Source organism: Cyprinodon tularosa, unplaced genomic scaffold (assembly GCF_016077235.1).
Source record: "Cyprinodon tularosa strain WSP-4 unplaced genomic scaffold, ASM1607723v1 ctg2040, whole genome shotgun sequence".
NCBI lineage: Eukaryota > Metazoa > Chordata > Actinopteri > Cyprinodontiformes > Cyprinodontidae > Cyprinodon > Cyprinodon tularosa.
The window spans coordinates 1,018-27,939 of NW_024038752.1; the positions used below are offsets into that span (position 1 = coordinate 1,018).

At 41.9% G+C, this 26,922-nt stretch overlaps 4 protein-coding genes and 1 long non-coding RNA gene across 5 annotated transcripts; 3 read left to right on the forward strand and 2 right to left on the reverse strand.

Moving 5' to 3' along the window:
- The first annotated feature begins 10,173 nt into the window (after positions 1-10,173).
- On the forward strand, positions 10,174-12,115 carry LOC119783441. The gene is made up of 2 exons (XM_038284966.1): positions 10,174-10,525; positions 10,743-12,115. The coding sequence occupies exons 1-2, from the start codon at positions 10,297-10,299 to the stop codon at positions 12,113-12,115; spliced, it is 1,602 nt and encodes a 533-aa protein (XP_038140894.1). The 5' UTR covers positions 10,174-10,296.
- A 2,413-nt stretch (positions 12,116-14,528) lies between these two features.
- Positions 14,529-15,653, forward strand: LOC119783442. The gene is made up of 4 exons (XM_038284967.1): positions 14,529-14,560; positions 14,648-14,818; positions 14,913-15,243; positions 15,357-15,653. The coding sequence occupies exons 2-4, from the start codon at positions 14,715-14,717 to the stop codon at positions 15,651-15,653; spliced, it is 732 nt and encodes a 243-aa protein (XP_038140895.1). The 5' UTR covers positions 14,529-14,560; positions 14,648-14,714.
- Positions 15,654-16,048: 395 nt separating this feature from the next.
- On the forward strand, positions 16,049-18,072 carry LOC119783440. The gene is made up of 5 exons (XR_005280793.1): positions 16,049-16,117; positions 16,221-16,325; positions 16,672-16,865; positions 17,882-17,954; positions 18,040-18,072. It is a non-coding gene; the product is annotated as an uncharacterized LOC119783440 (long non-coding RNA).
- Positions 18,073-19,197: 1,125 nt separating this feature from the next.
- On the reverse strand, positions 19,198-22,853 carry LOC119783439 (P2X purinoceptor 7-like). Its single transcript, XM_038284965.1, has 3 exons — positions 22,575-22,853; positions 20,563-20,802; positions 19,198-19,899 (listed from the first exon to the last, which is right to left on the reverse strand). The coding sequence occupies exons 1-3, from the start codon at positions 22,599-22,601 to the stop codon at positions 19,390-19,392; spliced, it is 777 nt and encodes a 258-aa protein (XP_038140893.1). The 5' UTR covers positions 22,602-22,853; the 3' UTR covers positions 19,198-19,389.
- Positions 22,656-26,216, reverse strand: LOC119783444. Its single transcript, XM_038284968.1, has 4 exons — positions 25,856-26,216; positions 24,448-25,303; positions 23,071-23,392; positions 22,656-22,776 (listed from the first exon to the last, which is right to left on the reverse strand). Exons 1-4 carry the CDS (start codon positions 26,186-26,188, stop codon positions 22,656-22,658), a joined length of 1,632 nt encoding a protein of 543 aa, XP_038140896.1. The 5' UTR covers positions 26,189-26,216.
- Positions 26,217-26,922: the final 706 nt, after the last annotated feature.

A 26,922-nucleotide genomic window follows, 5' to 3' on the forward strand; every position in this document is an offset into this window, starting at 1 on the left:
AGTGGTTGGGGGGGGGGGACGGATGGGCGGCGCTGCAGGCGGGGCCCTGGCGGAGACGGAGAACGACGCACATCGCCCCATAGTTTACCCCCCCCCCATTGCCCGCCCAAAAAGAAAAGATACGGTCCAGATCTCTCACTCGGAGTCGTCTTTTTTTTTTATTTTTGCCCTGTTCGGGCGTCCTCTGGTTGCAAACTACTTTCCTACAATCAGTTATACCAAGCAAACATCACTGCGGTGATCTGTCTGGGTGCGTTGCTCTGGGACAAACTCTGTCCTGTGGTTTCATCTAATTCCTTCCTTCTTTAATTTTTCGATTTCATTTTAAAATAAACTGAAGCGAACCAACAAAATCCTCCCGCGCTGGTCATGCGAGGATGGGCCGGACAAACTGTCATGCGCGCTTTCTCCACCTGTCAAGCCGCGGCGCCGAAGTCCGCTGCAGCGACGCCCCCTCTTTCATTATCTCATAAAGTGCGTATTCACACTAGAAGCTAAAATGAGACCCACGCATCTATTAATTTACCATCATCACTTTTAACCTTGCTTGGATGTGTGTTGAAATAATTGTTATCAAAGACATAATCTGATTCATACCAGACAGTATTATCTTCTGTGGTTAATAACTTTTAAAACGTTCCCCACATTTATAACAAAATAGGTGAATATAAATAACAATTTTTTTTTCGTCATGCAATAATTCCCCTACACCCAACCCGACCCCAGCCGAGACAAAGCAGGTTGAAAACCCCTCCAAAATAGGGCTATAAGTAACCACTTAACTATGGACACACACTGTAATTTGGCTGTCTCCGTCATTACATGTCGGGTAAGCATGATATATTTTAAACTTGAGCCCTGTTATTGATCCTGTTGTTACTCCTCCTACTCATCTTAACTGACGTGGCGCGACCCGGTTAGCCCATTATGGATGAGACCTGCTGAGAGCTGATGTGGTATAGGATTGTACTATTCACTAATCATCAATACACTACTTATTCGCCTTAGCGCGAAAATGAGGATCTTGAGGTTCTAACCCTTTGGCAACACAACCTCATGTTAGACAAATCAGTTCAACCCAAAAAAACGGGCAACAGTAATATCAACCTGTGCAAAAACAATACTCGAACTTCCGGGGGAGGAGGGTCATCGATGGTGTACTATTTGGATCCGGGTGAAGTCCGGCCTTGACGTGGTAGGTAACAAACTTCTATGCGCTGATGTCTCGAGCACAAGGAGGGGTTTAAAATAAAAGCGGGATAGGGAAAAACGATTGTCTGAAACTTATGACTGTGGCTTTTGTAAGATGATAAGGGGTAAGGTTAATATGGTATAGAACGTATGCTCGAACGCGAGATTAGCAGCGTGAGTCGTATTGTGGTTTTGTGTAGTAGATGTAGTTGATTGTGTGGTGAGGTTGGGGGGGTAGACGTGGGGGTATTGCGGTTAAGTTAATTTTGTTTAGGGAGGGTGGTGTCTGTTGGTAAAACTGGTGGTGATGAGTTGATATATCGCAGAGACTCTCCAGCAGATCTACTGCAGGTTCTTATAGGGGGGGAGAAAGTAGAGGTAGGGAAAAAAAAGGGTAAGTACCTGGGGTAGGAGTGAAAATGGGAGAGAGGGGGGGGGGGAAATGTAATTCACACCATAGTAAAACAGGCGGTTTGGATCATGATCAATCTCTAGGTTTGGGTACTAGAATTTTACATTGGGAGTGGGCGGCTACCAGATAGATGACGGAACTCCACATAGAACCCTAGTGAGTGGGCGACAGTAATACAGAAGGGGCGGAGGGTGTTAAGGTGAAGGACATTGTACACAGAGGTGATTGCTAGTCTATGGGGTATGGAGGTTGTGTGGTAAGGGATGATATAAAAAAAGTGTGGGGTAATTTGAAGGTGGTTGGGAGAGGGGGGGGGGGGGGGGTGGTAAGTGAGAAGTGGTTAGTGTGGGACGTGTAAAAAATATAGAGTGGAGATAATTGTTCTGGATGATGAGAGAGGAGGGTGTTAGGTGTTAGTAGGGAAAATAGTATAGTGTGTATTAAGGTATTTAGGGTGGGTGTTTTAGATGAGAGGTATGGGATGTGTAGATGTAAGTTTGGTGGTGTGTGGAAGGGGATGTGGGGAGGGGGTGAGAGAGATAGTTAGTAGTGGAGTATTAAAATAGGAAGGGTTTGGGTATGATAATATGGTTTGGTTGTGGGAGGGGAGTGTAGGATTGGGGTTTGATTGGTTAGATTTATATGAGGGGATGGATGGTAGGGATGTGATTGGGGAGGGTGGTGTTGTTTTTGTTGTGAGAGGTGGTGTAATGTTAGGGGATATTGGAGGTATTGATGATGAGGGTTAAGGTGTTAAGTTTTGATTTTTTGTGTTTTATGATTGGGAGGTGGTGTGTTGTGTTGTTTGTGAGTATTTTTAGATGGTTAGGTTTGTTGATGTTTATAGGTTTTCTATGGGAGTTTAGTTTGGTTTGGTGTTTGGGTGTGTTGGTAGTGTGTGGGGGTGGGTTGGTGTTTGGGGAGTGGTTGGTTTGTTTATTGGATTGGGTGTGTAGGTGTTGTGTTTTTGTGGTGGGGTGTTTATGTGGTTAGGTGGTGTTGTGTTAATTTTATGGTTTTGGTTGGTTGTTTGTGGTTTTGTTGGTGCAGTTGTTTGTGTTTTATGTGTTTAGGTGTATGGGTGGTTGGTTTATGTGTTGTGGTGTTTTATTGTTTTAGGGTTTGTTTGTTGTATTGTTTTTTTTATTTGGGGTTTGTTGTGTTAGTTGGGGGTTGTTTTGGGTGTGTTTTTTGTTTTTGTGTATGGGTTAGTGTTTTTGTAATGTAGTAGGGATTGGATTTTGTATATTGTTTTTTTGGTGGTGTTGTTGGTAGGGTCAGGAGTAGAAGGATTTGGGTGTAGGGTAGTTGATGTTGTTAGGGGAGAATTGATGGGGTGAGTTAGATGTTTGAGGAAAATGAGAATGATATTAGATAGATGAAGTTTGGTTTTGTGGATTGTGTGTGTGTATGTTGAATTTAGTGTGTGTTTGAATGGGGTTATGGTATGTATTTATGATTAGAGTTGAGTTTGGATGAGGAGGTATAGTGTTTTGGGATTGGGAGGATTTTGGTTGTTAGGGGGTAAAAGGGAACCCCACGCCATCCCATACCCAGAGTAATCTCTGTAGAGTTTTCAAGTGGTCTGAGTTGGAATTTGGATAAACCTGTAAGGCCTGGTTTTTTTCTGGATCCATCTTGAACTGAGAACTCATCCACCCTCCTACCTTTGCATGACCCATGTGTCCAAGAAACTTGTAGTGTTCTATGCATGAAAAAGTTGTCATTTTTTACGCTAATAGGGTCAGTATTGTGCCTGGGAGAGCTTTTCACAGACTGTGTCCAGGTCCTTCATGTGTTTGCTCAGCAGTAGGCTTGAGAAAACTATCCATCAATCGTTTACAAACACAGCAGATCTTTCCCTCCCACGTAGTCTCATCCTAAAACTTTCTCCATTAAACGTTGAAAGATGCTCCATGCGATTTTTCAATCCCAATGGCATGCACTTAAATTGATAAGTCTCAAATGGAGTAATAACACAGTTTTTTTGCTTTAGCTGTCAATCTGCCACTGCCATCTGCAAGTATCTGCAGACTTCAAATCCAGGGTGCGGAAAATGTTTGCTCCAGCATTGACTCCAACACTCATTTATGATGGGCATGGATAGGGGTCAATCCTGAAGAATTTTTGGTGTTTCAAAGCTCTGTAGGTCCCACACAAAAGTCGAAAAGATTTGTCTGGTTTGGGAACAAGGACAACCGAAGATCCCCATGATGACGGTGATTGGCTCTATAAAGTATCATCTTTTGAGTCACATTTGCATCTCAATAGCTCCTTTATTATTTTGTGCCGCGCTTGAAAGGAGACACCCGTAGCATCCGCTCTGCAGCGAATGGGTATGTCATACGGTAGTGTATTATTCGGTGTTCTTCCACAGATGATTCTACCCAATTGTCTCCACTCGAGCATACAGAGGCGCAGCGCGTTCAGAAGCTTCTGGACTTCTGGTGGATGTTGAGTTCTGCTTAGGATACAATACTTTTGGGTATTTGTCCTCTGTTCCATGGGCAGATCCAGGATCAAAGAAGTGTAGAAAATGGACTACGCATGCACAGTCGATGCTGGAGCAGCCGATGATGAAAAAGGAAAAAGGTACAAACCTTTTGGACGTCTTTTACCCCGTTATGTTGTGGTCACCTAGGTAGATCAATGTAGAAAGTTTTGGTATCAAAAGTCCAGGTCCTAGGATGATGTGAAAGTGAGATTATTATCCCTCACCACAAAACTCTCAAAGACCACATCATCCCATTCCAACTGTAAATGATCGTCGCTTTCGCCCAAAGCGCTGTGGTTTTGGCAATTGGCAAGAGGCAAACTTCTGGTTGTCAGCTGGCTTTAAAACATACCCCTTTCGCGAGAAAGGTGTGGTGTGGTATTGTGAGAGACACATGTAGGTGGGAAGAGTGGAAGTAAGAGTGGGGGGGGAATTCTTAAGCGTAAATCCTAGAACAGCATGGTACATAAAAGATCACGCACATCTAGGTTAAATGGAAGTAGGATGAAGGTATGCAGAGAGGCATCGGCTGAAGGACAGGAAGGGAAGAACTAAGTGCGAAAGGAGGGGACGAGGAGGGGGGTGGAAGTGGAGCAATAGGCGTAGTATTGAAGGGACACAGGGGGGCGGAGTGAGGTGAATTAAGTTTGTTTATTAAGGAAGGCGGAGCAAAGGAGTTGGGGTAAATTAATATATGAAGTGGGGATTAGGGTTGAACTATAAGGTGGAATGCTCACTAAGTCGTAGGTCTAGGTGAATATGTTGTAATGAAGATTCGAGATACGAGGAGATTATGTGGATTTTGTATGTATAAGTAGATATTATTAAGGATGAAATAGATGGTAATGGATGGGATGAATATTTTGTAAATTGAAGGTGTGGATGAAAGTGTGGGATGTTTGAGTATGATTAGATGTGACGAGGTAATAGGGTAATGGAGGTAAGATAAAGAGGAGGTAATTAGAGGTATGTTGATTAGAGGTGTTGGTATGTTCATTGATGAAATGTTGACGGGGAGTTTGGATATGGGGTTAAGGGGGTTAATGATATTATTAAATTGAATGTGATAGAGGAGTTAATGGGAAAGCGGTATGTAAGAGGTTGAGTAATGTGGTAATGGTGCTTTATGGAAGAATGTTGAGTGGTGGGATTAGTGGGTGATTGGTTTGGTTAGTAATTGATTTTTAGAGGGAGTGAGATAGAGTTTGTTTTTTGGGGTGAGAATGGGATGTTGAGGGGGAGTGGATTGAGTATGTATTGGGGAGTAGGTGGTTATGAGTGGTGTGTGGAGTATATTATATTGAGTAGTGTAGATTATGTGGGGTGTGAGAAGGAGGTTTAGATAGAAGGTGGTGGTGGGTTGGAAGAAGGGTTGAGTTGTGAATTTAGGAAGGGAGTAAGGTTTTTGAGTAGTGTGTGGGGGTTGTTGGTGATTTGTTGGTGGGATGGGTTTTTTGGGTGATTGATATTGTTAGGGGGAGTAGATTAGTGATTGGTTGGTTGTAGGTTTTGGAGTAGAGAGGATATAGAGAGTGAGATTTAGGAGTAGGAGATGAGAGGGAATATTTATGGAGTATGAGGTAGATTTGGAAGGGTTTATGAGGGATGTGATGGAGAATAAGGAGATTGGGAGGAGTATGTGGAAGTGGGGGGAAAAATGGATTTGATAGGGAGTATTAAAGTTATTAGGAGGAATAGGGGTTTGAAGTTTAAAAATGGGGGGTTAATTATGAAGGTGTATGGGTGGGAGGTATTTGGTGTGTGAAGAATAAGAGAGACAGATGGAAGGATTATGATGTGAGGAGAAATATTGGTGATTTGATTTGTTGGATTGATAATTATGGATTGGATAATATTTAAATGGGTTTATAAAAATAGAGGAATGGAATATTAATGATATATAGGAAGTAAAGCAGTTAAAGGGATTAAATCAAGGATAATTAATAGGGAATATGATGGTGATGAGAGGGTGTGTTATCCTCTTAGAAAAGAAAAAACACTCAAAATCAAATAATCCAAATGTAAAACAGGATTCTCTTAAAATGTATTCACACTCATGTAACAAAATAACCTGTATTATATCTGGTCCCATAACGGCAACCATTTTGTAAATAATTCAGCTAGATTAAAGCGGAAACTCACTCAACAAAAACTCCAAGGGGGTTTTTTCCACAGGAAATCAGGCAAAAATATTACAATTTTAAGGAAAAACAAAGATTTATTTCAAATAAATAATAATAATAATAATAAAAAAAATATTACCAGGAATCCAAAGTTTAATTCAATAATATTTCATATAAAATGATAAATAAACCAAAAAACTCATCACACCAATTTAGAGATAAACTCAAAGTCTCAATTTATATCTGCAAAAAATAAACAAGAACATCCTTAATAACTGAAAGTCCAAAACTGTCCGTCTCTTTTTTCTTCTTATAAAAATGTCCCAACAGGAGTTCCATACACTTCGAACCAAAAGTAAAGTCCTGGAACCGTTTCAGTCCAAAGTCTTTTGCAAAACGAAAAATCCAAACAGTAAACCCGCCCCAAAAAAAGATTAGAAAAAGAGTGGTACCACCAAAAATCCCCAAAAAGAAAAATAAGGTCCAGATCTCACCGGAGCGTCTTTTTTTCCCCTGGGCGGCGTCTCTTTGCACCGGGCAGCGTCCTCTGGGTGCAAACTCCGACAATCAGTTTACCTCAAATCTCTGCGGTGATCTGCGGCGCTGGGACAAACTCTGTCTGTGGTTCATCTTTCTTCCTTTATTTTTCGATTTCTTTTTAACGGACAACCAGACAAAATCTCCCGCTGCACAGAACTGTCAGTGCGCGTCTTTCTCACCTGTCAAGCCGCGCGCGCCGATGCACACGCCCCTTTTTATTCAAAAATGTTTCCACACCAAAATAACCCAGCATATTAATTTACATCATCATTTTTTAACCAGTGGAGTTTTGAAATAATTTTATCAAAGACATAACTGTTCTACCAGACAGTATATCATTGGTACACTTTAAAGTGCTTTATACAAAAGGTGAAAAAATAACATAGTGGTTATGTTACAAACTCACGACCTTCAGATTATGAGACTGACGCGCTGCCTACTGCGCCAACGAGGCCATGAAAGCATGCTTAGGGACAGGGACTCAGCTTGTGCACAGACTTTTCGCATATCCTTTTCCACAACGGGGGCTGCTGAGATCTGTTCCTCCAGCATCCAAATGGATATACCTCACTAGCAATGGATTGTTGGTTCCAGTCCCATCTGCTGTGCAATCCAGTAGGTTGCTGGTCTGGAACCAGCCGATAGCCCAGTAGTCAGTGACCTTTTTGCCAGCTGCTTTGCAGTATTGTCTTGAATTATATCCTTTCAAAATAATTCTGAGACATTTTCACAATTTCAAAACCTTTTCCAAACATAAAGTTTAACGTCTATTTGTAAGTCTGAGTTGTCTGAGTAACACGACTCCTGTAGACTCAGAGAGAATCTTAAAGTTTGTTTTGTAGCAATCTTGTTCTGAATTCAGCATCAGAACTGTATTGCTCTATCTAGAGTTGAAGAGGGAGGTCCATTTTGACAAATTGTCTTTGTGTTCCCCCATGTCGGCACCTCTGGAATCCCACCGGTATAGAGAATGGCCAAGCATGTGGTCGTTTTTTTGGGGGGGGGGTTTTATCCCCGCAGCAGGTTGGGGTCAGGATCGCCTGTCCCCAAGGAAATGTGCTTTGGAGAGTGGATTTGTTAGTCTTGAGGATTGGTGCAGCATAGCAAAACTATATATTTTATTCCAGAGATGTTCAAAGTTAAAATCTGCATGCAGATTGTTCCAAAATGTCCAAAATTAATGTGGCTAATGAAATGACAAAGCCAAACCATACGTAATTGATTTTGCCTTCCAATTCCATCTTCTCATGAGGAAAGCAGAGTGGCACAGCGTAAGCGTGCTGGGCCCATAACCCAGAGGTCGGTGCTCTGAAACCACCCTCTGCTATAAACTGGCATTTACCGTCAATCTCTTATGCCAGATTTAAGCCTGCTCAAATATGAGCAGTGACATTTACAGCAGCTCTTGTATTTTTCTCATTACATATGTATCCACTGCAATGTCCTACCATGCCCAATACTACTCCTAATCAACTTTTCAAACTAGTTCTAATGTAAGAGGAGAAAATGCGACGTTTTAAAGAGATCAGTCCTGGAATGTGTTAAAATTCTGCTTTTAAAGAAATCCCTCTCCTGTAACTCCCAGTCTTTTAGAAATGTACCAATACTTTCAAAATGTACTGTTCAGAACGATGCCAGAAGCCAGATTTTGTTGGTTCAAATAACCGTTGGGGTGGATGCAAGTAGAGTGGTGCTGTCATTTTCAGGCTAATAACATCTGCTTAGATCTAATGTAAACAAGCACCTTTCAATGAACCAGGCAAAAAAAACACAGTAATGACAGCTTATCGTTACGGGGTTCCAAACTCCATGTGAATTGAGAAAGGACCTTCCCAAAAAGTTTAAAAGTGTGGAACTTATCCCTTCGCTAGTTTTGAACCATGAAGCCCCTTCAAGAGAAGGTAAAGGTTTTCAAAACTCGATTGCAGTAGATCATTTTAGATGTTTTTGGAGTCAGCAAGTCCTGCATGTCACTTGCATCAATCACGAATGAGGGGATTTTTGTGCCTCTTCTACTCATATGGGGGTTGGATTTCAAGCTGCCTCTGCTTTACGAGCTTGCGAGTGATTGACCAGCTGAGTCGGAATAAGCACGCAGAAATGTAAGACAATGACAATAAGTAGACGAGCTAGCCAGGAGTCGAACCTAGAGTCTTCTGATCCGTAGTCAGACGCCAGTTGGCTGTAATGGTTAATTTTTTTTTTTAGATTTCCACTTTTTTTTTTTTTTTTTGTTATTGAATATATAAGAAAACAATAACAATCTCAAATAACAAGTCAATAACAAATATTTCAATACAAGAAGAAATATCACAACTCCTGCTTTTGAAAAATAAAATTAAATGCACAGGCTGGAACAAAGTATAAAATAAAATAAAATAAATAAAAATAAATAAAATAATAATAGTAGTTAAAGTAAATTAATCAGTGGGGACTACCAACTGAAATTCTTCAATTAACTCAAACAATTTAATTGCATTTAAATTCTGCATCTTTCTCAGACATCTTTTGAAAAGGGAAAAGTTCATTTTTGAGAGCAGAGATTGAGAGGGAGCATTTTGCATAGCGACATTTATGGATATAATACTTTGTTACAATTATTAGAATATTGATTAAAAATTCCAAATTTTTTTTCTTTAATGGATAAACCGAATTGAATGTTTTGCCAGGAAATAAAATCTAAATTTATTGTTTTAGAAGACAGAAAGGTTCGAAGTTGATCCCATAAGTTTAATACTTTACATTCATAAAAAAGATGTTTAGTTGTTTCCAATTGAGTTGTACAAAAGCCACAATTCTCAACATTAAACTTAAATCTCTCTCTTAAAAACTCATTTGAAGGATATATGTTATTTATTATTTTAAATTGTAATTCTTTATATTTAGGAGGAATTGGGAATTTCAAATAATTTGTCCTAATTTTGACTATCATAGATTTCTTAACATTTTGTAAGAGAGCTGTGCTTTTTGTTCTTCCTGGGTACATATTATTTATAGAATATTGATTCAAAAACTTGTTGTTGCATTTATTATCGCTAATGTCCACCTGCTCGAATTCAATCTTATGGAGACAAACAATTGCAATTGCAAACAATTTATAGGTGCATTACCGCCACCTTCCAGAATGGAGCGACGCAAGCTCTTCTCGCGAGTCCTTCCGTATAACAATGACGTCGTATGTGATTGGAGGAGCCTGATGAGCCTTCGACTACTCGCGAGACCAGCATATTAGCAGACATGTTTGTGTTACTATACTCAGAAGAACTTCATCTCCAGTTACCGTGTTTGTATTTTGTTGTTACGTGAACAATGGCTGCACGACGTCTCGCGTTCAACTCGCCTCCAACTGCTCTTAGTCCACAACTTTCGGCCAGCCCGCAGACTGACGAGAAGAAACTGCTGATTGCTATCGGTCTCCGCCAGGTGACGTCATTGTTTACCTCGGGCGCGGTGCATCGTGGGAAAACCACCATATTAGGTGGAAAGTCGAGTTAACCCACACGCGGCTGTTCTTTCGGCACAATTATTAACCTGAAATGACCCGATCGTGTTGTGTGAGAGGCTGCCAGTCCCAGCATGGCAGATCGGGGGACGAAGGAATCCGTTTTTTCCGTTTTCCAACCTGGAAACGATCACACGGACCTCAATTGGAGGAAATAACAAAGAGACGTCGCATGGCCTGGCTTTCAGCAGTGATGAGAAAGGATCTCATTTTCAACAAAACATTCCCCCACATGTGTGTTTGTTCTCGGCATTTTCATAAAGGTAACATAAACTTTTAATATTACTTAAAAAACGTCAGAAAATGCATTATTTGTGTTTTATTATTATTCATAATCACAATTATTCTAACTTATTATTTTGTATTATTTCAAAAACAAATTTAAACACCCATATTAAATTAATTAATTAATTTGATATTAGACATAGCCTTATCCAGTATGAACTTGCTTTCTAAATCAAACCTAACATGTGGTTTCAGGTGAGCCAGCTTATGAGATGATGGAGAGTGACCCAGACTGGGCCCCATCCTTACATCTTGGACACACGTTTATCAAACCAACAGACCCTGGTCGCTCTGCCAGACGAAGGGCACGGGAGCAGACACGGAAACAGACCCTTCAGTCAGCAGAGACAGGCATACACCAGGATGTAAACACTGACGGGCTACAGACCGAGGAGACATGTGATGCTGAAGAAGGAAATGGTCAGCTGGAGGTTGGAAAGGATGGAGAAAAAAACCCTCAGCAGGAGATCAGAAAGGATGGAGAAGAAAACCAAGAACACCCTCAGCTGGAGATTGGAGAAGAAAACCCTCAGCTGATCACAAACAAGGAGGTGCAGAACCCCACTGAAACTGTGACACAGCCTGAATGTGACCTGTGTGTGCTCAGGCGTGCAGAGGTCAACCGCCTGACAGAAGAGAATATAGAACTGCGACGCAAACTTAATGAGAACATGATATCCGATAGTTTCTTTGGAGCTGATGATGAAAAAGTAAAGTATTACACTGGTCTGCCAAACCTTGCAACCTTCCTGGCGCTCTTTAATTTTTTATTGCCACTCATGTCATATCAAAAGAAATGTCTTACTCCTTTTCAGATGCTCCTATTTACACTCATGCGCTTAAGATTGGATTTGCCTCTGCAGCACCTTGCTTATCTGTTTCATATTTCTCCTAGGACTGCACAAAGAACATTTCATGATATGGTTTCATGTCTTTATGCAAATTTGAGGCGTGCTATTATATGGCCAGACAGAGACACTCTCCGCAAAGTAATGCCACATCAGTTCAAGGAGGCCTTTGGAAACAGAGTAGCAGTGATTATTGACTGCTTTGAGATATTTACAGAAAAACCATCACACCTGAAAGCGCGTGCCCAAATGTTCTCCAGCTACAAGCACAATTACACCATGAAATATTTAATAGGTGTGACACCCAAAGGAGCCATTTGTTTTTTGTCCAAAGGCTGGGGAGGTCGTACAAGCGACAAACACATCACGCTGAACAGTGGCTTCCTTGACAATTTGTTGCCTGGGGACCTGGTCTTGGCTGACAGAGGTTTTGACATACAGGAGTGTGTGGGCATGCTGTGTGCTGAAGTTAAACTCCCAGCATTCACCAAAGGCCACTGTCAGTTAGCAGCTAGAGATGTGGAGGAAACTAGGAAAATAGCACATTTGAGAATCCATGTTGAACGGGTGATTGGAAATGTATGTCAAAAGTACAAAATCTTAAATGGAACTATTCCTATTTCAATGGTTTTACCCTGTGCTGGAGAAGAGGTCACATTCTTGGATAAGGTCGTCACTGTGTGCTGTGCCCTGACAAATCATTGTCCAACTGTGGTGTAGATACAGAAATCACCCAAGATGTAAATGCATTTTGATTTTTTTACTTGTGCATAAGGAAGGCTTGTACACACTGTAAACATTCTTTTTTAGCACAATAAACTTTTTTCAACAAAACTTGTAAACATTAGCATAATAGAAATATCCCCACAACCTGCAAATATCAACCTGTAAACATTCTTTTGTAGCATCATAAAAAATTGTCAAACACTGAAAACTTGTAAACATTCTTTTTAGAATAATAAAAGTCTTCTAAAAGATTCTAAAACTGTAAATATTCCTTTTTTTTCACTGCAAAAAATAGAAATCTCAATAAGTTATTTTTTCTTAAAATAAGTGTGTTTTTCCTTGATTTGAGGAGGTAAGTAAGACACTTTGCCAATGGAACAAGACAATTTCCTTTTAAAATAAGAAAAAACTATTTTATCCTCTTATTTCAAGTAAATATTATCTAACTATCTTATTTTAAGAGTAAAAATACTCATTCCATTGGCAAATCATCTTATTTATCTACTCAAATTAAGGCTAAATATACTTAATTTAAGCCATTTTTTACTTATTTCTGGATTGTTTTTGCAGTGTTGGTAGCATAAAGAACATTGGTCAATGAGAAAAATAGGAAGTTGAACTGTTTTTATGTGTGCATTTAACTGTCAAGTGATCAGTGCAAAAGGTAAACACAAGGAATAGCTTAACATACTGGTAACATATGTAAAGTGAAGAGGTAGTAGTATAAGGTGCTCAGCTACATTTGTCTGGTGAACACAAACATCACTGCAAAAAAAAAAAACAGTTTAAAGGTGGGGTATGTGATGTTTTCTGGAGCATGTTTTTACCATACTGATTGAAAACCTCCTCACGAGCCCATTGCGCCAACTGAGATAGAATGTTTGGAAAAAAAACGAAATCTTTTAGTCCAGTGTAGAGGGCGTAGTCAGAGGAAAACGCAAACCAATAGAAGTAACTATCATCCCTACTTCTACTGGTTTCTGGCACGCCCATCAACCGTCAGCTCTGAGCTCTCCCCACCCCTCCCCCCCTGCGCGTTCACAGACTCGTGACACCCCCCCCCCCCCCCCCCCCAAGTGCCGGCGCAGGAGTCATTTCAGGTAACTCCACCCTACCGTGAACTTCAAATGCTACTAGAGAGCTAGCTAGCTAGCTATCAAGCCCAACTCCACAGATTTATCTCACACAGCCAGAGAGAATATTGACTATGGCAGAAAAGACGACAACAACGGGTTCGAAAAGAAAAGGCAAAACTGTGCTTGAAAAAGCAACAGCTAGGATAAAAGCTACAGAAGAACGAAACAGGACGAGAGTGGTAATCGGTACAGCTTTCCAACGTTGGCGTCAACTGAAAGAAGACAGGGGACTACAGACGGATGCTAAGGTGGCCTTGTTTCTACTCGATAGGTAAGACAACGTTATGTTTTCTTATATGTTGAGATAATACTTGGTTACTTCTTATTTACCACATTAGTGAGAAAGTCAAAGATGTCGACTACATGCAATGTCCCAGCATGTTTCTCTAGCTTACTAGCTCCGTCTGAAATATTGATTGCTATCATGGCACTACAAAGTATTATCCTCCTTGACGCTGCATTCCTGTCCAATCCATGCTTGTAAACATTTTGTAAGATACGCTTTATGTGGTACAAACACCGACGTTCAGGTTGTACAAATTGGTGTTCTTTGTTCTTGTTAGCTATGATGCGTCCATGGCACACACCAGTTCCACTCCAATGAAGATCAGCGTCTTGAAGCCCCCTCCTGCCCCTTCTCTGTCGAACATCGGTCCCGAATCCCGTGTACACTCAGACGAGTAAGTAAAACTACTTTAGATTTTGAAAAACGATTATTTATTCCCTTGAGAAACTTTTATTTTTTACGTTTTGTTGTGTAATGTGATCATCACTGATGTTTTTGTGGTTGCACGGGTCAGGGTAAATGTAATGTGATGTCGGGGAACAATCGATGCTAATGCCACTATTTTATGGATTTAATTAGTTTGATGTTGGAGGCTTATCAGTAATTCCAGTACTTTAAATACTGATTAATGCACAAGTTTTTAAAACAAAAATTATTGCGATTAGCTGTGGTTGTACTGTACCACCTGATATTAGAGTCTCCAAATACGGAATTGATCCACATATAGATGAAGTCTCTCTGAGAGTAAATGATAACATGGTACTTGTTATCTTTTTGCTGTACCAGTATGTACACTTCCTGCAATGTCCCTGTTGTACAGTTTCCACGACTTGCTTTCTTTTTTTGACAACAACCCATATTAACACATTGTAAATGTACTGCGCACCTTGTGTCTAGGAAGAAACAGTTGTAAAAGAGATTTATTGTCAGGGGAATTGTATTGGCCTGATTCTATGCTATATTGCTCGCATATGCTGAAGTCAGTGAGGAGCAGTTCAATGACATTCAAAATTCTACGTAAGTGGTGTTCTCAAAACAATGTATGGACATAAAAGCTAAGAAAAAAAACGAGACCTCTTTTAAATAATGTGCATTACTACTTAGAATTGACTGGGGTGATGATGACACCTGGGACCCTGACTGGGGTGATGATGACACCTGGGACCCTGACATGGAGGAAGACTCTGTCTCATCGTTGGAGGAAGATGTGACCAAGGAAATTGACACATACAGTGACGAGAGTGATTCTGATTATGTGCCTCGTGTTTGTGTGCGGTAAGCTATATTCTGTACCACTACCTTACCTTACTATCTGTGAGTGATGTTGTTATTGCTGTTATCATTTTTCTGTATCTTGTTTATTCTACAGAACAGGAGGTGCTCTGACGACGAACCTACGTTTGGAAACACTGCCAACAGTCACCTTAGAAGAATCGGTTCTTGATGTGGACTTCAACCGTGATCCGGCAAGGCCAGACACGCCGTTGCCAGAGGCGATGAAAGTTGAGGTAGAAGATGATGTGATTGGCCATCCTGCGTCAATTGTGTACCACGATTGTCTGAAGCAGCTTGCGGGGTGCGTTGCCTTGCCAATGGCCGAATGCACAGAAAAAGAACCGATGACAAACAAGCCGTGCCCTGCAAAGGCGCCTTTTGAAATTCGGGTAAAATCCCGGGGCATAGCAGCTGTTGTAGAATGGGTGAGTTGTCACAAATGTATTATATATTTCCATATGAGTCATATGGTGAAGTGGCTGTTCTATGTATTCTGTTAAACAAACCCCCCCATCCCCGTTTTTGACTGTGTTTTCAGATGTGCTCTCGGGGTCATTTGGTGTGGCGATGGAGTTCACAGTCCATGTTCAAGTTTGGAATGTTGGCCGGGGACTTCATGCTAGCCACCAATATATTGCTCTCAGGCAACAACTATGCCAAAATTGCACTGCTTTTCCAGTTTATGAATATGGGGATGGTTGACAGGACCAACTTCTTCAAGATCCAGGACTCCTTCTGTGTTGAGAGCGTAAAAGAGTTCTGGAATGACAAGAGGGCCAAAGTGATTGCTCAGCTAAAACAACGAGGGCCTGTTGTGGTCCTTGGTGAGTTGTGAAGACACACACACACACACACACACACACACACTCTAATTATTTCTCATTTTTTATTCAAAGGTGATGGTCGTATGGACAGTCCGGGGTTCTGTGCACAATACTGCACATACACAGCCATGGATAATGATTCGAAGCAAATAATTTCCATGGTAAACCTTGACAAACGGGAGACTAACAGAAATTCTGTCATTATGGAGAAGGAGGGCTTTGTGCGTACCCTGGAGACACTTCGTGAAGAGCTGAATGTGACCGAAGTTTGCACAGATGCACACAGTCAAATAGCAGCACTTTTTAGTAAGTAATTTCTATATTACTGTACAGCTTCACCATACAGCTGTTATTGGATGATGTATTCATCATCTTTCTGCACCATTCAGATAAAGGGCTGTTCAATGACAGTGGCATACACCATTCTTGGGACATCTGGCATGGCTCGAAGAACCTCAATAAGAAGCTTGTGGCGGTATGTTTATTTGCAATTGCATGCTTTTGATCCACTAACTTCATATGTGTTTTGCGAGATTTCTGACATTGTTTACTGCTCTGATATCCTGTTCAATGTCCAGGCAGGACAGCAAAAGGGATGCGCTGGTTTACTAGCATGGAGCAGGGATATTTGCAACCATTTCTGGCACTGCTGCAAGACTTCAAACTCCTATCGACAGTTTATGGTAAGTAGCCTAGTACAGAAATATTAAAATTTTTAATTGATGTCCTCATTGACTGGACAATGTAAGCATAGTCTGGCCACATTTCTCCTCAATATGTTGGTGGTAGATGTCATCCAGTTTAATGTACACTTTGTGTAACTTAGTAACCTTACATTTTTCTTACTTAGCCAAATGTTGGGATGGTACAGTGTAACAGCAACTATTGTATTGCTGGTAACACCATCTTGCAGGAAACGTCATGTCAATTTATACTTACCACGGGTTATTTGTCCAACAACATTGGAACCTTCTTACGCGCACTGAGACTCCTTATTTGAGAATACAACTCCTTACTGCTTGTTTTTAGGACATGTGGTCGGGACTGCTGCACCATGTCACCGGAGAGCATGAGTGGTCCCTGTACTCCTGTCACCATGGCCCTCTGGAGGACAGCAGAGACAAGGAATGGATCGAGGCAGACAGTTTGGCACACCAAAGACTGAGAGACATTGTTCTCGACGCACGCTGGCTGAAGAACATTGACAAATACCTTCACTTCAGGTAAACCTGCAAATGGTCATGACTTTCCTCTACCCAGAGCAATGGCCTTTTGGCACCGGGTATGGATTATTATTTACATTTTGCTCACTACATTTCAACTCCTCAACATTTCAGGTTGCATTGAATTATGAGATACATACTTTGTTGTTATTGATTCTTTGTTTGTTTATGGCACCTGGTCCTTCACTGCTTTGTCTGGTTTATACAATTTGACTATGTAACTGTGCAGTGCCACACAAAACTGCTAATTGATAACCCACTCTTACACATGATATATTTTAATCACAGGTGTGTGTGGGTGAATTCTGAATTTACCTAGGGCATCAGAGCCATCAACTGTCTCTCCTGAATCCACATTCCAAGCCTTCTCTGCTGAGACCACTACCAGTCGTTACTATCCCCCACCCCCATCCCCCTATCTCCCAACCCCCTGCTGTTGTATGACTCTCCTTGCACACTTTGGCTTTTCCACTCATTTGTCTATGCAGCTTGTTACCAGGCAGACTTTCGGGTGCATCAGGAAGCAGTCCATCTGTGGAGGTGTGTCTTTGCCTGGCTGGCATGGCCATCAACTGTGTGTGTTTGTGTGTGTGTGTCCCAAATTGCTTTAGACCAGAGTATCTGCACTTTTTATGAACAAACACCCTCTGGACATAATAAGTTGTCCAAAGTCCCCCTGACCTCATCATAAGCCCGCCAACGTACCAAAAAATGAAATGTACTTCTGCCACCCAATGGCAACGAAGCACCACCCCCTCTAGCTAGCTGCAAGGCAGACTTTGGAGGGCCCAGCCGCCGTGTGTCTTGGCCCAGCTGGCACACCCATTGTTTGTGTCTGTACGCGCATGTGTGACTGTAGTCTAGTTTGTCTAGTTCTCTATGCGAAACACTGCAACACTCTTCAGTCTTTAGGGTTGCTGGAATCCATGGACAAACTCTACACATCAGCAACACTTTCCACCTTTGGGTTTACTTGTCCACTTAGTTTGTATTGCTGATTCTCTCTTTCTTTCCAGGTGAAATTGATTGTATGCAGAAGGATTCCAGATGACTTCTCTACCTATTGTCTGAACAAATTACAAATGTGATGTATGGCTGATGTGCAATTTTTGTTATACTTTGTCTAAAATTAAAATCCACCACAAGATCTTTACAATTTCTGCTTTTCACTCAGGTCAACGGCAGATTTGGAGTCGTTTCATAACCACATACTTATGTATGCAAAGCAAACGCTACAGCTTTTCCCCTCCTGTCTATGAAGCGCGTACTTTGTTGGCTGGCCTGGACTACAACCATCACCTGAAGAGACCAGCCAAGAGAAAGGCGGATGGCACAATTCAGTATGTATCATCATAAACATTTCTATACAAGTTATGTCAATGTATTCAAATGTCTTTACAGTGATGATGGCAAATGGATTTTCATTGAACAGTTTTACAATATGTTAGCAATATGTTGTTGATCACGAAACACAACCTGGGGACCCAAGAAGATTTGCAGCAGCCATCGCCTAATTGGCTGGAGAGAGGGTCCTAACATCAGAGGGTAGCAGGTTCTAATACCACCCTTACCCTCTCTCCCCTTACCCTTTCCCTCACACCTCCAATCGTGGCTGATGTGCTCTTGAACAAGGCACAAAATTCCACACTTGACTAACACACCCTGTAAAAGCACTATCTGAGTGTAATGAAATGTAAATTAGCTCTAAGACAGTCTGTCACATTTCATGTTTCAGGTACGGGAAGTTGTACAATAAGAGGTCCAGGAGCTGGAGGCTGCATATGGAAAAGGTTGAGAAGGACTACAGCTACATCGATGACCTACAGAGAACCATTCTGCGTCGTAGACTGGCTGCCACTAGAGGAATGGCTGACCCGAGACCCTCCAGACCAGATGACCCGAGAAGACTTGGCCCTCTCTCTGGTGTACCTGCCCCAACAACCCAAGAGCTGCTACTGAAGCAAGTCAGCAGAGGGCTTGGTAAGTACCATTGACACTCACTGTTCAAAATTCGTGGCTGCTCACATTTGAAAGTTTCACTATTGTCAGACATGTGACATATGATTCTGTTTTATCTCTTTACAGCACAGACTCCTCCACCTGCTGACTAGTTCTTCAGCTGTTGTTCTCCTTTTTTGTATGGTGGTGATAACTGTAAATTTGTATATATTTTAATTTGCCCAACATTTTTTTCAACTGTCCACACATGACAATATGCCAATAAATATTCTTTTACACTATTTTACTGTGTATGTCTGTATTTTGTAACCATTCTGTGGTCAGAAAATTGATAACATTGACAATTTGTATTCCACAAGACAACAATAGTAAGGATTTTTGAAATTATGCTTTTATTTTCAAATGCACACGCAAATGTCAAAGGTAGAATGGTTCAAAACCAAGAGAACAGTATCCATGCAGATGTATACAACTACAAATAACAATAATTATACAATACAACTATGTACACAAAGACAGTAGGAATAAAAATAATTATAAAGTTATGTACATCGCCAGTTTGTGTTCACACCCTACTTGCTACAAACCCTCTATACTGGCCCAGTGGATCAGGATAACGGTCACGGATCCTCCATACGCAGCAACTGGGTATAACGACACGCCGGCCGTGACCCAGTGCCCCATACTGCCACACCACAAACTGTCGGTAGGCTGCATGCCTGAATCTTCTGTTGCTTTCTCCAGGTCCAACAACATCAGCCTCTGCCCGCACTTCTGCCCAAATTCTCCCTGCAAAATAGAGAATCCCCTCTAACAATATGAACTCGTCCATGTGTTGCATCATGGCGATGCAGGAGTCGGCCGGTTCTCCACAACACTTTCTCTCAATGTCGGTTGGCATCTCCTTGCAATTGGTGCAGACGCACCAGGTAGGTTGGGCTGCAGGGGGCTGTGGCTGCGGACCTGGAGGGCCAGATGTCCGGTGTGCTAAGTCGAACATCAGGCTGGGGTCACGGGTCAGGGCGCCTCGCAATATTTCTCGAGCTTGTTGTAAATCCAGGGATTGAATTCGGGCCTGTAAAGAAATAAATGTTTTATCTAGTGCCTTTCCTTTGTCATATGAAGTAGACAGAGGTGTCACAAGTAAAAAAAAAAAAAAAAAAAAAAAAACTTAAATTCTAACACAAGTTGAAATCTGAGTAACCAGTAGACCTGTGTCTTACAATCAGTTAACTCTGCACTGGTTGGATCAAGTTTGTGGGTGGGTCCTTGATAGGTTTTCAGTGTTTTTCAGTAACAACACAGTCCATCTATTTCATATGGTACAATGGAGTACATGGTGTAACAGCTATGTGATGTCATGTGCTAGTGTTGTAATTACACCACAAATGTACTTTCATTTTTACTTTTGACACCTCTGCCAGTAGATGATGACTAAGTATTGCCATTGACCATGAGCCCGGTGTGGACATTACCAATTCAGTAATTGCATTTATGTTCCTATAATACCATGTTGTTGAGACTTCCATTTGAATAAAAAAAAGTATTGTGTCAGATTCAAACAAATATGAAGTACAATGTGTCTTATGGATCTAATTACAAGACAACTGATGTTATGTAGCTACAACCATCTGACGTTGCACAAGTATTGTACTAACACTTCACTTACAACACTTCTTCATACATCTTTGGAGCTAAACAGTTTATGGCATTAAAACCTAGTATGTGATCAACCTACATCCTCATTTGCAATCCTGTCCGCTCGCATGTCTCGAATTCTCTCAAAGTCCTCCTGCGTAAGTTCAAGACCCCACGGCTGAGGTCTCCTTCCCCTGGGTCTTCCACCTGCTGTCCCAGCTCTGCCTCTGCCTCTGCCCCCACGATCGCTGCCCCTCGGTCCACCTCTTGTACTGGTCTGGCGTTTCGGGCGTTTGGACGTCGGCTCAGGGGAGCTAGAGGAGCTGTCGCCGTGGAAGCTCTAAAATAAATAAAGCGTGGACAACACCGTCACAATCACCTCAACTTCATTAGCGTTGATCTGTTCTGTTGTTTTCTTTGCTCGCACAAGTACACTATAGCCTAAGCTACGGGCGACATCCCCATTTTACAAATGAAAAGAATAGTCAGGTTTAGCGTAAGTTAGGCTGTGGAATTTCCCCGTAAGATTCGTCCGTAACAAAAAGACAACGGATTACACTGTCAGGTATGCATGCACACAATAGTAACATACATATTACACCTATAGAAATATGTCAATGTCCGTCCTTTTTTTTTTTTTTTGCTAGGATGACAACAGTAGGTCTCTGATCACCACTGTTATTACTACAGTGAGATTGTGTGAGTAACACGTATCAAAACAACAAGTAAAAAAACAACGACTTGTCTAGTATACATCTACTATCAATACTAGGGTGACCATATTTTCATTTGGGAAAACCAGGACACCTTGGAGCGGGGGGGGGGGGGGGGGGGGTGGGGGGGGGGTTGGGGTTGATTGAAAGAACAAATGTCTCATCATCGGGAAATTGGAAGTTCAGTTTAATATAATACAACTCTGTGAATAGTTCCGTCTGAAATGAATGAAAATAGTTGTTTTAATGGTTATTGAGTCAGATATGTGGCGGTAATGTTTGGTTTATCTGAAGGTTTTTATCTGTTATTGTGTAAATGGGTTTGGCTGTAATTTAAGGACAGATTCTAATAGATCTGCAGAGTGGGAACTATAAATCTGATAGGAGTTTAATTTTTTTATTGTTGTTTTGCACAATATGCTTAACTAAGTATTTTTTGTTGTTGAATATTAGAGATTTTGCAGATATATTTTTATACATACATTGTTTAGATTTACTTATGTATTTCTAACCCTTTTATAGTATAGAAAATCCCTTTATTGTCCCACAATGGGCAAATTTACAGCAGCAGAAAGATTATTGAAAATAGTCACACAAATGAGGACCTTAGAAAAATGTATAAGAATAACATAATAGGGAAGAGTTAAAATATAAACAATAAAATACTGTAAAGTGTTTTAACAATATAAAACTGGGGAATAAATAACCAATATGCAGCTATGGACATTTTTACAGTAATGGATATTTGAAAATAGCAGCAACATCAGAGATGTGCAAAATGACAGCAGCAGGTTATTTAACTGACTAAGGTTTCTATCATTACATTTGATTTGATTGGTTCCTGCTCCCAATGGTTGGAAACCTTCCACTCTGGATTCTTGTGAGTGTAGTCTTTGTTCACTTTAACTTTTAAAAAAATAAATAAATAAACAAACAGTTTTGAAAACCTTGGTATTCATTCTTTTCCTGCTTTGTGTGTCAACTTACACGGTTGCTAAGCAACAGAGCATACGCCGGTAAAACCCGCTGAAGGGAGGACCTGTTCGAATTTACAGACAGAACTCTTGTGGTCTCCTTATTTTCAAGGACTTCGAAGGGTCCAGTCTAGGTAGACCGCGTCCTTGGAGGATGCAGCCCAGGTTTTTGAACAGAGCCTCTGATTAAGAACAGGGCTGCCTGCACTGACGCGGCTCAGGGATTACGTCACACGGAGCGTCGTGCGCAGTGAAATCAGGACATTTCCTCACTTTCTAAAAAAAACCCGGGACGCCCGGGACAGGACGTGAAATACGGATATGTCCCGGGAAATACGGACGTTTGGTCACCCTAATCAATACTTCTTGAAATGACAACCGTGAAGACTTGTTTACGACCATATTGAATTGTTCAACACTCTTACCGTACTAGGAGAAGACGACGCCATCATGGAAGTTAGCCTGTTATGTTGTGGTTAGCTAGTAATAGACATGAGCTTCTCGCCTCATCCCGAGTCACGTGCACTCGCGAGGTCTCGGCCTGTTTCGTTCTCGGGAACATCCGAACATTCTCGACTGACAGCAGGCGCGTTCATGTAATTTGGAGGCGTGGTTTCGTGGGGTGGGCTGAAGGTGTGTATTTTCAAAAATGTAGCTGGCAGGAACCGTTTATCCAGGATCATATACCCCACCTTTAAGTTTTTAAATTTGAGCACTTCCAGTGTCAAGTGATCAGTGCAAAAGGTAAACACAAGCAATAGCTTAACATACTGGTAACATATGTAAACACACAAACATCACTGCAAAACACATTTAAATTAACAAAGACAGTTTAAGTTTTTGAATTTGATGCACTGAGGGCAAAGCCAAAAATCAGACTGAGCATCTTTGAGGTGTAGGCCAACACAACTCAAATGAAACCAAACGATGGGGCAGTTTTCATTGTCACAGGCCACCATGTCATCTTTGGCCTCCGGTCCATGGCACAAACACCATAGCTTGTCAGCTGCTACAATGTTGTTTGCTTTTTCAGCCAGAGGTTTTGCAGCCTTGCAAGGTCTTTTCCTTACAGGATCAGAGCTGTCTGTCAGCGGTGCTCGTTGTGCATCACATGTGAAGAAGTGGCTGACCAGTTCAGGGAGACACACACGCTCAAAGAACTGCTGTGCCTTTTCAAGGAGTGCATTCCACAGCTTGGGGTCAGGTGCCACACGTAACACGACAATGTCTTTCAGGGTCCACACTACAAAGTCACAATATGCTGCATTAGCAACAAAAATTTGGGTCTGCACTTGTTTGTAGTATGGATGCTCCTTCTTAAGCTGCAGCTTTCCACCCACCATTTCCAAACAGAAATTTTTATCACCACTCCTGCATGCCTCCAGAATGGTATTGTCTCGGTACTTGAATGGGCACTTTATCTCGACACAGCCTTTTCCGCAGCAGGTGCACAGTACAATTGCATCAGGTGATGCTCCAACCTGGGGAAACTTGGGGTTGATAATGAACCCAGACTGGCTTAGCTCAATGTCACAGTAGCTACGTTTACATGGACACAACTAATCGGATTGAAGGTCTGATCAGATCAAAAATGTTTCATGTAAACATGTCAGACTGAAGATTCTAATCCGATTCGGTCCGATCGGATCTAAATTTAATTCCGAATGAGAGAGGTGGTTTTTGCCGATCGCCATTCCGATTGGCGTCCATGTAAACACCCATTCGGATCTGAAGAGTAAAATAATCTTCACTGCGCATGTGTGCGACGTCAGCGTGACGTTTTCCGCCTTGTCAACAACAGGAAACCACCGGTCGCTCTCACTCTCGCTGTGAACAACATGGCGGGGGGAGTCTAGGAACGCCGACTTATACACTCAAGTTCATTTGAAGCTGCCGGAAGCAGGAATTTATCCTCCTCCTCTTCCTCTTTTCTCTCTTTTCGCTTCTCTCCACAGCCCACTCGCTCTCCCACGCCGGTTCAATCGCTCATTCTCTACATTTTCTCTCGGACATTTCGCTGCCAAGCGCTTTTTTCCTTCTCTCTCCTTTTTTCTTTCCGCTTGCTCCGAGCGCATCGTTTGTCAGGCCTCCCAAAAACCAGACGCAGACAGAACTGCCAAGTTTGGCAGGAAGTTCTGCGCATGCTTAAAAGATTTAATCTGATCCAACGCTTGATACATGTATACACACGTCATGATCGGATCATTTCATTTAGTGTCCATGTAAACGGAGATTTTGAATTTCCGATCAACCAAGGTTTGGATCGGATCGGGGAAATTTTGCGCATGTAAACGTAGCTAGTGTTTTCCATTTTCTGTTTGTACTGTGTTTGCCCTCTCTGTTCATTTTGTCTCCCCCATACAGTGGCAGCACAATGATTGGTTGCACCGCTGTTTGTGCCACATACTGCTTTGACGGTTGAAACTGCAGGGTTGTCCAAATCTGACCGAAAGACTGCGTGCATGGTTGATGCTGTTACCCTTCCTGTGCGAAACCGATACCATGTTGAGGATCTGTGCTGTGATCTACTATGCAATTCTATGTAGTGGGCCTGGTCCTGTGAAATGTCTGCCTTTTTTAACAAAGTTTTGCAGTGCAACCGTAACGCAGACAAATCACTGCAATCCATTTTTTTATCACGCAGTCGGGACAATGAATCTGGTGCAGGACATGGCTGTAATGTGTCTGCAAATGAATCACAAAATCCTGGTACACAAGACAAAACAGCAGCTTTAGATGAGGCTTTCTGCAGTTCACGAAGATATGCGCTCCACTGGTCCTCTGTGCTGGTGTTGCCTGTGCAGGTGCTTGTGACAGTTCTGAGCGCTGGCATGTGTTCGGCCTGACCATCCAAGAGTTGGTCTAGGCTTTTCCGTTTAGCTTTTGATGATGTAAAATCGATCTTGTGTCCCACCTCTGCTCCCACTTTGTTTATGTTGTTCGGTATCATCCAGTATGCAGGCTCTCCTGTAACAGTTGTTTTCTCCCTGCATCTGATAGTGGCCTCCAACTTGAACAGCATGGCAGCTACATGCGTACAGGTCTCTGCTATCCCAGCCATACATGTACAGTGAGCAGATGATATGGCTCCTGATCGGTCAATGATGGCCCAGGGTTTCAGTGGTGTGTCGTTTAGTCTTTGGGAGTGCACGACCTACAAGGCACATAACACAGATACAAACGTTTTAGTGGGATGGGAGTCTTACATATTTTCAGGCAGGGGGGGATTTAGCATTAGGCAATACTAGGCAGGTGCCCAGGGCCCCAAGTTCCTGGGGGCCCCATAACATGTATGTTTAATACAGCTATTCCTGACTTGTGCACTTTAATTATGTTTTTGATATAAATACTTTCGCTAAAAGGACAGCAGCAAACCATTTGAAAAAAAAATGATACAATGAGCGGTTTTGTACTTGAGCGACTTTACAGGCTCTTCTAGCACTTTAATATCAAAAAAGGGCCTAGCGCCAAATCTTGCAAAATTTTTCTGCTACTGGAGACTTTGGCGACCACATTCATAGGGCCCCCTGCCTGTCTTTGCCTAGGGCCCCAATTTTTCTAAATCCGCCCCTGTTTTCAGGCTTATGTTAACTGTACAGACTTATCTTGGACAGGCTGCTATGTAAACGTGGGCATAAAAAAAAAATTTATTTTGATTACTGAACATCATTTAGGAGCTTGCTTGAGAAGCGCTGAGGGAGCTTACCTTTGCAGTAACAACTGTGTTGTTGCACATCTGTGGTCGGTAGGAAAACAGATCCTGAACCCAGCCATTTGTGAACTGTCCGTGTGCTTCCAGTGATTTATATGCCTTGAATTCCTCGCACGTGTAGGCACTGACGCCAAACACTAGGTAATTGGTTATGTCCACTGATGAGGTCAGAGGCAGTGAAGAGACGTCGGAGCTCCAGTCTTTGCTCCGGAGATCATACGGATCTATGCCGTTAATATCCGACAGTTTGGCCAAGTAACGGTCCCTGGCCTCGTTGTTAAGTTTTTCCCGGTACAGTAGTTTCGCATTCTGCTTACTTTTTTCCATGTAGTCGGCGAAAAAAACTCAATCCTTTAGTCCTTTTGTTTGGCTGTGCTGCGGCTGTTTACACTACGCCTTCTCCACTCAAAATGGCGTCTTAGCAACAAATGTCACGTGACTGACGGAGACCGATCAGCGGAATGTCTCGTCAGCTTGCCCAACATACTGCCGACATGAATGAGCGCCTCACTCAGCTGGAGAATTCGATGCACTCCAGGTTGCCGTCCATAGAGGACAAGATGGCGGCTCTGCAGTCGAGCAACTTTGCGGGATATACAAACTCGAGGAAGAGAAGACGGGTGCACAACGCCACGCTAGCGGTAAATATATGTTCGATTACTGGTAGCTATGCTAAAAGCAGCCTAGCTTAGCTAGGCAAGCTAAAAGCAGCCTAGCCTAAAGCTTTATTAAAGTGTATTTTTTGTGATTCACAGGAAGCAGTATGCCGTCTTAACAACTCGGAGACTAATTGCAGGCGCTATGAACCGGAGCAGGGGTAAGGTTTAAAGAATATGCTTTCATTCTGCGGTAAAAGGACATGGATACGGATAAATACCGACCATAGCTGTACTTTTTTTTTTTCACAGACTACAGTCGCCTCACAATGAGGCGGTGACCTCCTATTTGCCATCTCGGCAAGTCCAGATTTGCACGATGTTGATAAAGACGACATTGTGTGTAAGTGACTAGTTTTAATGTTTTCTCCTTCCTTGTTACTGTGACTTGCGGTTGATTTTTTT